The sequence below is a fragment of the Alligator sinensis genome, unplaced genomic scaffold, assembly GCF_000455745.1.
Source record: "Alligator sinensis unplaced genomic scaffold, ASM45574v1 scaffold237_1, whole genome shotgun sequence".
NCBI lineage: Eukaryota > Metazoa > Chordata > Crocodylia > Alligatoridae > Alligator > Alligator sinensis.
Genome location: NW_005841849.1, coordinates 813,279 through 824,920, shown reverse-complemented (window position 1 = coordinate 824,920; position 11,642 = coordinate 813,279). Strand labels below are relative to the sequence as shown.

Sequence of the window (11,642 nt, the reverse complement as noted above, 5' to 3'; positions counted from 1 at the left end):
GGTGGCTGCGGTTAGGAGCGCGGCCGTTTCCGTTCGGAGCTGCTCCAGGGCCAGCAGTCCCTGTGCAGGTTTACCTCAGATGTGGGCAACCCGCTAGCCTGTCGTTATTGGCTGTTGCGGGGCTCATTACTGCATTTTGCTCACGGGCGCGTGTCCCGGGGACGGGGCGGCCCAGTCCGTCCGGAACTCTGTGCTCGCGCTCGGGTTTCCGGTCGGGCGGACGTGGTGGCGGTGGCCCCGTCTGGTCCCGCCCCGCCCCGCCCCCTTGCCCGGTCTCTTCCACGCGCCGCAGGATGCGTTTGTGCCGCCAGGTAGGGTCCGGTGCCGCTGTGTAGCCGCGGGGCGGGGGCGGTTTTCCCGCACGCAGCCTCCGGGGGCGTCCCGCGCCCTGGTAGTCGGGGAGAGGCAGGTGCGGCCCTGCCGGGCTCTGTGGGCGGGGCCGGGGCAGCGCAGAGGCCCCAGAGGCCGCTGGTGCCTCGGGACGGCCGGGCGGGTGCCGCTCTTTCCGAGGCGGGGGTCGGTTCCCAGACCTGACCCTGCTCCGGAGCCTGGCGGGCCGCCCGCCCAGCGGACATGGCCCCCGCTCGTGTGTGAGCCCGTGTGCGGGTCCGGGTGGGGCAGGGGAGTAGCCCGTGGGCACGAGTCCTAGCCTGAGCCGAAGGACGCCCAGGCAGCGGGGTAAAGGTGTGCAGGGCTCAGGCGCCTGCAAGAGCCCTTGGCATTGGGGCTGGTGGGTGACATGCCTTTACCTGCGTGCACACACATGTGCGTGTTGGTATGTGCTCAATATCAAAATAGGACCCCCAGGCTTTGCTGGAAGGTTACATGATGTTTTAGCCATTGCTGCCCAGGTTCAGCGTCAGGTGGGGTTGGATGAGAGTCCTCCGACGGGGGCTTGGGCACTTGACACAAGGCATTTACAAACACAAGCCCAAGCCCCTTCCAGTTGCCTCTTTCTGTTGCCATATTAAATGAGACCGTCCTTTAATCAGGAAAACAGGCTCTGAAAACTGCTACATAGGGCATGACCCCAGGTGGGTCCAGGCCGCCGTTGCCGCCTCTCTACTGCCTCAGATTTTTGCCACAGGGAAGGACTGGTGGCCCCAGCACCTGTCTGGGCTTCTCGGCTCTGCTGTGCCCAGGCATTGCTGGTGATAGGGGAGCACCACAATTTTGGAGCCAGCAGTGCTTGGGCCCCAGGTGCCGTGGGCTGTGTGGGGCTATGATCAGTGCACTTACTGCCATTTCTGATGCCTTGTTCTGTGTTCCCCCTAGGCCCTGCGCTGGTGCAGTCTGGCCCCCAGTGCCTGGCATCGCTGCCTACAGGCGTGGCGGCAGTGTGCCCCACTGCCAGCTGCAATCACTGCCTTCTCATGCCCCTTGCTGCATCACGGGGAGCGGCACCTCTCTGCTGAGTGGCCTGCTGGAAGTGCATCCTTCACTGACTCCAGTCAGGACACCCATGTGCCAGAGCCAACGCCAGCTCTCCTGGAGGCTGTCTGGCTTTCCCTAGCCCCAGAACACACGCGGGACAAGACAGGGAACTTGGCACTGGGGAACCTGGTGCAGTCGCTCCTGGACATGGGCTTCAGCCACACGCAGGTTGTGCAGCTGTTTAACCTGCAGCCCAGGCTGGCTCCTCAGCAGAGGCTGGCTGTGGCTTCTGAACTCATGCTCCTGGGCTTGTATCCCAACTCAGTGCTGCATGTCCTGCAGAGAAGCCCCAATGTGCTGAGGATGTCTGTGAAGCAGCTGAAGGACCGCGGGGAGCGTTTGAGGCAGCTCGGCCTCAGTGAAGGTACCATTGCCACTGCCACTGCTGCCACATTTCTGGACCTGTGGGGAACCCCCCTAGCCAGATGGCATGGCTCTGTGCACTGGCTGTAGCTGGTGCATGGAGTCAGGCTGCAGCCAGACCTGGCCTGTGACCCTGGGTCTGGCGCTTGGGTAAGTGGTTAAACCCTTACCCCAGCTCCAGGAGACACCTTAGCAAACACTTGTTTGGAATCTTCCTCCTGTGCCCAGCAGGCAGCAAAACGAATCCCCTACAACCCAGCCTCTGCCCCTGCTGCCCACGGTAGGGTTTTTTTGGAAATGATGCTGGGAGTGCTGTTTCCAGCTCTCTTCCCCCCTGGGTTTGCTGTTCGCTCCCTGCTCCCTGGCCTCCTGCGGAGCCTGTCCTGTGGGGAGGGGCTTGGGCTCATTCCTGTCTAAGGATCCTGGTCCTCTGCCCAGTTTGATCCCCACGCTGCAGCTTGCTGATGGGGGAAGGTGCATTTCCCTGAGGCAGCTCCAGCCTCCTACCTGTGACCTGCGCTACTGTGCTGAGCATGCCCATGTCTCTGTCCTTCCACATAACCTAGGACACCTGAAGCATGTGGTAAGCCGCTGCCCCCCGATCTTCACCCTGCCTGGAAAGAAAATTGATGCCACCGTGAGGCTCTTCAAGGAAAAGTGCCTCTTCACAATGGATCAGGTGATGGAGATCCTGCGCAGCTGCCCCAATGTCCTGCTCAAGGAGCCCAGTGACCTGGAGTACAAGTTCCAGGTGAGGCCAAGCCCTTGTCCTGTGGGGCCATCTGGAGAGTTGGAGAGTTTGGCTGGTGTGTGGGGATTGCCAAAGGCATCTCCCCAGGCAGGTTCCCTCTTCCACATGCCATGCCTGGCTTAGGCCCCTTGCACCTGAAGATACAGTAGAGTCCTGCCTCTTGGCTTGTGTGTGGACCCCCTGGACACAAATGTCACGTGCAAACTGCCCTGCCAGGCTACTAGTGCTTCTGCAGAGATCAGGTGGGAGGGGGCTCAGCATTCTGCTTTCTTGGGTCCCTTTCTCTTCCCCTCCTACTTCCCCAATACACATACAAGACCAGCTGAGACCTGCAAGTGGTTTTTAGTGTATCCTGTGTGTTCATGGGAAAAGCCATGAGCATCTCTTACAGTACCTGGGCTCTGCTTCCCTGTGTGTTTGCTAGGAGGCAGCCATGGGAGCTGTACACAGCAGGTATTTGATTCTTCCCATGTCTCCCCTGCAGTATGCCTTCTTTAGGATGGGGGTAAAGCACAAGGATGTGGTCAAGTCTGGTTTCTTCCGAGCACCCTTTACAGTGATCAGGAGCCGGCACGTGTTCCTGGAGCGCCGAGGCCTTTACCAAACCCCTGACAAAAAAGGCCAGACCCAGGTTATCAATGCCAAGCTGAAGGAGATCATCTGGCTCTCAGACAAGGACTTCCTGGCCCAGCTGGCCTGTGCCAGCCTGGAGGAGTATGATGTCTTTAAGAAACTGTTGGCACGAGAAGAGGAGGAGGAGGAGGAAGAGGACAGAGACTCTGAGGATGAAGACGAGGATTCTGAGGGTGAAGGGGAGCTCCCTGACCACGAGTAAGGCAGTGGAACTTGGAAGCCAGTGGCTTGGCTCCAGCCATGTCCAGACTGGATGCTGGTGCAGCTGGGCTCTGGGTTCCTATGGGCTGGCCACAGGGGGTTGCTCTAAGGCCTGGGTGCTTTATCGGGCTTCCTTTGCCTCCACCATATTCACATATTCACTGGCTAGTGGATCTAGACCGTGACCTGCTGCCGGGTCCTGCCTGCTGGCTGGGATCAGGCAGTCTCAGCCCTGCACTGCCCTTCTGTACCAGTGACTGCTGCTGTGTGGGAGCAATAAACCCCAGGCCCTTTGAGTCTGCTGCATATGCTTGCTCTCTTTCTCTGCCCCTCCCTGCTCGTGTCTTGTGGGTGAGACTGTTGCTGTGAGGTTAAAGGGTGACCGGTCCAGAGCCTGCTGCTCCCAGCCTGCACACTGAGGAATGACCCAGCAGTAGCAGCAGGGGGAAATCATGGGCAGTGCTGGTGCCAGCTTGGTCACCACAGCACAGTGCAGCTTTGTGAGGGGAGCTGCTGCCCTCCCCTGACTGGGCCGCTTCTCCCTCCAGGCCTTTTGGTTCAGGAAGGGTGGGTGGCAGGTACCCTGCTGTGCCAGTGGGGCTCTGACTGGGCTGCTAACTCTGTCTCCCACCATCTTCAAGGGCATTGGGAGGATCTGCCTCAGGTTGTAGCACTGTTTGGAGCAGGCCTAGATGAGGTGGGGTTGAGAGCAGGTGGATTTGGGCTGGGAGGAGCTGAGCAGCACGGGGAGGGCCAAGTAGGGGCTGGTGCCTGCTTGGGGCAGGAAGAGCCCACAGAGGCATTGCAGAGAAAGGGATGCAGATGGTGGCGGAAGATGCCTGCAACACAGGAGGAGAGGCAGGGGATCGACTGTGCAGGACCTCCCTGGGGTAGGGAGATGAGACCCCTTATGGGGGCAGGAGGTGAAGGGCAGGTGGCTGGTGCCCAGGGGGCATTGCTGGCATGGGTAGGAGTGCATCTGGGCTAAGTGAGGGAGGGACGGGGGAGTGAGCCCCACATTTGCCCATTTCTGCTCCATCCCCCAGTGTTCAGGAGACACCCAGACTCTATCAACCAGTTTTATTTAAAAAAAGACTAAATTTTCTTTAAACAGGACCAGGATCCATGCGCTGCATCTGTGCTATGCTGGGTTTGGTTCCACATGCCCCAGCTGGTGGAGAGTAGGGCATGTGTACTGCTGCCTGCTACTGGAGCCTCCCTGTGTTGCTGTCAAGTGCTGGGTCAGGTCATACCAGCTGTCTGGCTTCTGCAGTTCACACTGCTCCTGCTGCGCCTTGCTGAGGCAGCGTCTGTAGCAGCTGGAGAGGTGGCCCATCACACTGAGGACAGGGCTTGCGTGATGGAGGGCACTCAACAGCTGGTGGGATCCTGAGCCATTATGCCTGGTCAGAGGGATGGGATCACATGGCACCCAGGCTCCGTTGAGGAGCAGGCTTTGCTCTCAGTCCCCTTGGCCCAGCCTCAAAGGAGCCCCCTGTTATCATAGTCTCCAAACAGCTGCTCTCCCTTGTTGTTGGTTACCAGTTGGGAGCACCCATGTGGGGAAGACAACACTGCAGTGGCTGCCCTTGAGCTCTCAGGCTGAGGAAGGACTGGCCCAGACTGCTTTGGTCCAAACTCCCTGCCCTCCCTTTCACCAGCAAATGGGGTCATCTTTCCCATTGCCCCTTAGCCCTCACAGCTGATGCTCTGTCCTTCCTCTCCTCGAGGGCAGGGATTCTTCCTGAGAAGCAAACTCGGACTCTCTGGTGGGGCTGGGGGTGGAACTTAGGTAGAGCTAATGGCCGGTGAGGTTTCCCTGTCTGGCATCTAGGTCCAACTGACATCAGCTGGTTACATAATCTTTCATTTCCAAAATCAGCAGCCAGCTGTATGTGGGAGGGAGGGAATGCCACACTGCAGCAGAGCTCCTTTGGGTGAGTCCCCCTGTTCCCCCTGCCGGGATATGTAGTCTGAGCTTGCCGATTTCCAGATGGTTGGTGGTGGTGGCTACGCCGCTTTCTCCTCGGCCCCGCTGGCTGCTCATGGGATTGCTCAGTGCGTGGCAGATCTCTCGCTGCTCTCAGAGGGTGACTTCATGGTGTGCAAAGGATCTGTAGTTCACAGCTGAGGGGAGTTGCTGTGCACCTTCCACTCCTCTGTGTTAGGCAGACCGTGCTTACACTTGCACACAATGTCATGCCAAGGCTGCTAGCCCTGGCTCGGGGGGGGCTGACCCATGTTCAGGTTATATCCAGTGGGAGCATGTTGTTTATACCATGAGTAACATCCTGCTGGAGGTGTCCCCCACGTGCTGTTCGTGAAATAACACTTGATACCATAGCTAAGATATATCTCTGGTATGTATTAATTTATAATATACACTGTGTATGGCAATACACAATTCTATGTTTAACTAGTGTCGTCATACAAACTCACAAAAGCTAGGAACTCTTAAAAGCTAAACGCTCTGTCCGAGAGCTGCCCTGCTGGCATCAGAGGCTGCATCTGTTGCAATACTGAAGCACCACTTCTTTCTTCTGCTATGGTCTGGTCGGTTAACATCACATTCGCCTCCGAATGTTTCACACTAGAAAGGCTGCCAGGGCAGTGGCGTTGGGCTGACGTGATACACGAGGGCGGGCGCTTTTGGAACATACTTAATCGCTGTAATGTGAACTGTAGCGTTTTACTCTCTCAGCTTTGAAGGACTTGATTTTTTTCCTCTGCTCAGACACGGTGCCTTGCAGTGCCTTCCCAGATCCCTGGGTAAACAATCCATGCAATTACTAGTGGATGAAATGCTTTTCTAAGCCTTGACCTATCTTTAGGGTGGGTGGGAGGGGGTGGAGAAACCAAGTTACCACTCCTAGGCGGTACAGCCGCTCCTGTACTACATGCTGAAACTCAGCTAATGTGCAGATCCACTGCAAAACAAAAAGGGGGCTGTGGGTTGCTCAGTCCAAATGCTAGCAGGAAGTAAAGGTACAAGGTGCATGGAAACATAAAGCAGAGTAATGGGTGCAGGTTTGCCACTTATGATTATTATTTTTCTAACAGTAACTAACCCTGTTGGTACAGGGGAAACACTGCCCCTTTGCTGGGGAGCTGTCAGCTGAGTTTCAGCTCATAGCAAAGGCTTTTAATTTCTGCACTAAACTGCATTGCCCCAGTACAAAAATCCGTTTATAGCCTCAGGATACAGAAGGAGTGGGTGCAGATCTGCAAGTTCTCTTGACTCATGGGGAACAGGCCTTGAGTTTCAGCAGCAGACTGGCCCCATTGCCAGGCAACCAGCCATGCTGAAGCAATGGAGTCTGTTCTAGAATGATGCTGGCAATGGAAGGAAGAGGCAATCCACAGTGAGGAAAGGCAAAGAGAAGGCACCGCTGCTTCTGCTAAAGGGAAGGGAAATGGCTGCTTGCTGTGCCAGCCTGCCTGTCCCTAGCAGGCTGGAGAAGGGAGTCAGTGACTCCGGGGAGGAAGGGCTCCCCTGCTGTTTTTGACCTAATTATAGATCCAATCTTCTTGGTGTTTCAAAAGCCCTTAAGACCTGGTCAGATGAAATGCTTGTTGCTTTGAACCCTATGAGGGACAGACAGAGACAGACAGCCTGAGAACATGCCAGGGGGCCCTGTCTTTAATTCTTTTAGCTAGGTTGATTATAGCACCTTGGGGCCTCTCTTGCTACCCCAGTTTCCCTGCTGAAGGCAGCGAATGCTTTGTCCCCTGGTTCTTAACAAGCTGCAGCTGAGTGAGTTGCCCAGGATGTAGCCTAAGGGACTGCTGGGTCCTGTAGATTCACATGCACAAGCAGAGGCCAGGGGACCCTGTAGTCTTCCTTTGGCAAGCATTAGCCTTTCATGGCAAACAGCTATAGCAGATCCATTAGAGGAGAGGTGCAGTGGACTGAGAGGCCGTCCTGGTTCTGTGTCCCAGCTAAAGGCAGCCACATTCTCTCGTATCTTCTTGTCTCTAGCTTATCCATGCCCTGAAGAGCTGTCTGTATTCTCGCTGGGAAGCTACAGCACAGAGCACCAGAAGGCCATGAACTCCGTGTGGCCTCTATTACCTTAATACAAGCGTAATGGGAACCATATCACAGTGTACTACTGCCTTGCCATGGAGTTTCTGCTCAGGGGGCTGATGTTTCAGCCAGGGCATAAAAGCTCTAGCTCAATGAATTAGTAGTCGTGTGGTGCCATGTCCCTGGCGGGGATATGGCTGTAGTAGGGCAGGGCCAAACTCATGCTAACATTACATTAGCTGCTACTGCCACTGTAGCCTGTGCTGCTGCCATTTTGTAACTGGCAGCACCCAGGCTCCTGGACTTTGCTGCAGTCAGTCAGGAGCAGTGGGTGCCTGTAGATGTGCTGCAAGGCTGCCTGTAATTATGGGAGGGGCAGGGGGCGGCCAAGAAGAGAAGATGGGCTGCTCCTCATTCAGTGGATGTGGCAGTTCAGTCTGCTCTAGTATAGCCTACCATGTCCTTTTCCTATTACCAAACCAGCTCCCAACCTCACCAGTTTGTGGCTTTTGCACTAGGTCAGTATACAGAAGCCAGGCCTAACTTCTGTTTGAACATAGCCATGAGTTTCTCCTTGACATTCAACAGTCATGTTAAGCTACACCTGACAGCAAATCCCAGCCTTTCACAGCCCAAGGAACTTGCATGCCCTGGAGAGCCAAGGACACTAGCTGTTCAGTCCCCAAGGGCTTATTTTGGACAGGCTTGTTAGAGCTAAAGCCAGACAAGCCACAGGACCATGCTGCTAGCTAGGAGCTAGCACAATGACACCTCTCAAGCAGTGGTATTGCAGGCTGTTTAGCCTAGCACCTACCTACAGTATGTCCCAAGAGAATGAGCAGCCACTTACCTAGGGCTTCTTCAGTGTATGACTGTTACTTTGTTTCCTGAAATAATTGGGGGGAAGGGGAGAAGGAGAGAGAGAGTGCTCAGGACAAAAGCCATCTGGAAATGTTCCTTGCCCACAGAGGGGCAAATTTCCCTAGAGCTCAAATTCAACAAGCAGCCTCCCCCATTCATAGCAACAAAGAGAAAATGCCCCATAAAAGCCAGGGCATTGCTTGAACGGGCCTGGTGACAGCAGCTGACCCTGGGCATGTGCCTGTGCGTCAGTGCAGGTCTAGTGCCAGGACAGCATTGTGTTTAGGGCTATTTTGTTCTTTCTGGCACCAGCCACGCTTGCCAGTTGTGTGTGTAATACTCATCCACTGGACATCATGGACTGTAAATTCAAGCATCTGTGCCCAGGTTTTAGCAGTAACTACAGTCTGAAGGTTTCCCAGTGAGGTATTTTTTGAAAGGACTGTTGTGATAAGTGAGAATTCAGCATTTCCTGACAATTTGACCCAGGTTGCCTTCCCTTCCTTGATTACTCATCATCACTTGTAAAGGCGAGCCCTGATTTCTTCCCAGGCATCCACTATTACAACTGAGCCCTGCCCGTCTGTACCTGCTGGCTGTCTTCTTTGAAACTGTGCTTTCACAACTCTCCTTGTAGCAGATATCTTGGTGAACTTTGTAGACCCTCTTGTACCTGTTAGCACAAGAAAGACACATCAGACTCTAAGCCATACCATCAGGCTAGAAAGCTGCTTGGCCCCAAACATGGGGAGCTTGAGTCTGACGCTAGAGCACCTTCCTCTGCTCATGCCCATCTTGACAGCTGATCTGACTCCAGCTCTGAGGAGCTCATCTAGTGCAGTCCTATTGGCTGCTCAGGCACATTGCCCATGGTTGTAGCAGCCTCCCAAACCCTATGGGAATCTCAACTGCTGTTTGAATGTGGGAGGTGGTGTGAGAGCCAGTGGCCCCAAGGAACGATAACCAGAACAGCACATCTTGGGGAGTGAGAATAGCAGACCCTCCAAAAATTTTGCCCAGATATAGGAGGATGATGGCTGCTGGCCAGAATGGGAACCAGTGGTAACAAGCACTTCCTGAACTCCAGCTTTGGGGCCCCTGGTCTGTAGCCTGGTAATTAAAAGTTAACAGCTGCCTTATGATTCTAAACAAGTAAGTAGAGAGGTCACAGTATTTGCCCTTGCAGCTCCCTTCTCTCACTTAATGCCCCTCCCTGCTGGGTGAGGCCTAGCACCCAGACTGTGCCCTGACACTGTGGGAACAGATTGAAAGAATGAGGCTAAGGGTGTAAGACTCTGGCCCGAAATCCCGAGCAGCTGAGCCAGTGATACAAGCTGGATCATTGCAGCAGTACCGGCAAGGTGGAGCCTGCTAGGTTCCAAAAATAAGCAGTGACTGGTAGTGCAGTGGCCAGGCTGGCAGCCCTTCCTGTTGAGCAGAGACAAGCAAGGCACTGCTGGCAGTGGGAGCTGGCATTCCACAGGCCCAAGCACCATACCAGTTGGGCCTATCCCCTCCAGACAATTCACTGCCCCTCTGTCCCTTCTAGTGTCCAGGATAAAAGGCAAAGACACAAGCCTCCCCACTCATGCTTCTGTGTACTCTCTCAGTGAACCTGGCTGTTGCAGAGCCAGGGGGTGGTCAAGCTGTCTAGGGGTTCTATTTGATCCAGGGAACATAGTGCACCAGCCTACCAGCTGGCTGTACTGCCATTTGGTAACACCCCAATCTGCTACTGTGCACTGTGGAAACTGTTGAGCGTACCCCACTGCCTGTCTAGAACACTGATGGCATCCCTGGGCAGGTCATGGAGCAGCAGCCACATACTGAAGCGCCTCAGAATCAGAGCTCCCAGCTGTAAGTGCTGGGATAGGTTACAGCTTAAAGCCAACTACCCATGTTCACAGTCAGCTGCACTTAGCACAACCCAGCCATTGTACTGGCAACCATCAGGCTGCTGGGGGAAACGGGAGAAATTAAGGGCAGAACACAAACAGGTACTCACAGGTAATGGCAGACACTGCCCTCCCAGACAGGGAATGACTTGGTTTCTGAGTACAGCCGTGTGCAGGATTGCGGGACCTTCTTGCAAGCTGAGCAGGAACACGAGTAGAAGGTTTATTGTTAAATGCCGTGTTGGCAATATGGACACTCCCCTCTTTGGAAGAGGCACTGAATACTGCCACCCTATCCCTGTTCTTCAACCAGTGCACACTAATGCAGAGGAAGGCACAGTCCGCGACTCCTGACTCCATCTCCCCCAAGTGCCACACTTCCCTCTGCTGGGGACTCCAGTGGGTGAGTCTACTTCTAACCACTGGGTGAATAGGCTATACTGGGAATGTGTGTATGGGGCGTGCCCTCAGCTCCTCCTGTTGAAGGTGATTCACTTGGTGTCAGATGCCCGCTGGAGTAGGAAGTAGACACCGCTGCCTGGCAACTGCACAAACCGTCTGGCGGCAGCTCCTTGCCCCTTCTTCCTGCACAGTGAGATGGTGGCTGGTGGACTCCCATGGGCCACAGACATTAGCTTCAGGCACTGAAATCCCTTTATGGGTCCAGCCCCAAAGCCCTGACCTGATGGCTCCATTATGAAGAGAGAAGGGTGCTCTTATCCCTGCTTTCATTCCTTTCAGATGCTTCCTTGTCTGCTCCCCCCTCCCCCACAAAAGCTGCTGTTCTCTCCTTTCCCAGCACTGGCTAGGCCCTAAAATACATGGTCCCAGGCTGCTGCATTCACCCAGGTGTCACCCAGCTCCAGAGCAGGTGTCACACTGCATCTCAGCTCTCTGCTGCTCTCAGTACAGCTGGGGCTAGAGGCAGCAGCAGGCATGTGACTGGGGTTCAGGCTGCAGTAAACAGTCACTCATAGGCTGTGCTAGGCCAGAAGACCCAAATGCCAGTGGACGGACAAGCAAATGTGCCTGGTTCCCAAGGGGATGGGGGTGGAAGGATCATGTCTGATTTTCCCCCACCAGCAAGGGGCAGTTCCCAGGGAAGTGGTCCCCTGTCACATGGAGTTTGGGCTCAACGACAACAGGTGGAAACTGCTTGCAACTCACCCAGCTCGCAGTGCCTGCCCTTGAAGCCAGGGCTGCAGTCGCACTGGTAGGACTCAGCAACCATCACACAGGTGCCCCCATTCCTGCAGGGGTTCATGGAGCAGTTCTGGCTGGCACCTGAAAACACAAATACAAATATTACACTGCTGGCCAGGGGCTGGTGAGGGCAAGTTGCCTACAAGGAGGAGGATGTGGCCTGCAAGGACACTGCTGTGCTGTCTACCAAGGGGCCATGCTGAATTAAGGGACCACTGTGCAGAGCCACTGCTTACCCCCCATATTCCTACCCAGACACTGCTTTGAGTTGCTG

General features: G+C 55.2%; 2 protein-coding genes across 5 annotated transcripts in view; one reads left to right on the top strand and one right to left on the bottom strand.

Annotated features, from left to right (window-relative positions):
• The first annotated feature begins 10 nt into the window (after window positions 1-10).
• MTERF4 (mitochondrial transcription termination factor 4) lies at window positions 11-3,527 on the top strand. The gene is made up of 4 exons (XM_025209302.1): window positions 11-311; window positions 1,276-1,798; window positions 2,364-2,548; window positions 3,033-3,527. The coding sequence occupies exons 1-4, from the start codon at window positions 294-296 to the stop codon at window positions 3,381-3,383; spliced, it is 1,077 nt and encodes a 358-aa protein (XP_025065087.1). The 5' UTR covers window positions 11-293; the 3' UTR covers window positions 3,384-3,527.
• A 2,439-nt stretch (window positions 3,528-5,966) lies between these two features.
• The window catches only part of SNED1 (sushi, nidogen and EGF like domains 1), an 84,481-nt gene continuing 78,805 nt past the window's right edge, over window positions 5,967-11,642 (bottom strand). For 3 of the 4 annotated variants that reach the window (XM_014522196.2, XM_014522209.2, XM_025209295.1), the window contains 5 exons: window positions 11,333-11,449; window positions 10,276-10,363; window positions 8,860-8,943; window positions 8,260-8,296; window positions 5,967-6,967 (listed from right to left, as the gene is read on the bottom strand). In XM_014522196.2, the coding sequence (XP_014377682.1) occupies window positions 8,260-8,296; window positions 8,860-8,943; window positions 10,276-10,363; window positions 11,333-11,449 (326 nt within the window). In that variant the 3' untranslated portion in view covers window positions 5,967-6,967. The remainder of the gene's footprint in view (window positions 6,968-8,259; window positions 8,297-8,859; window positions 8,944-10,275; window positions 10,364-11,332; window positions 11,450-11,642) is intronic. The other variant, XM_014522199.2, reaches the window with a different exon arrangement.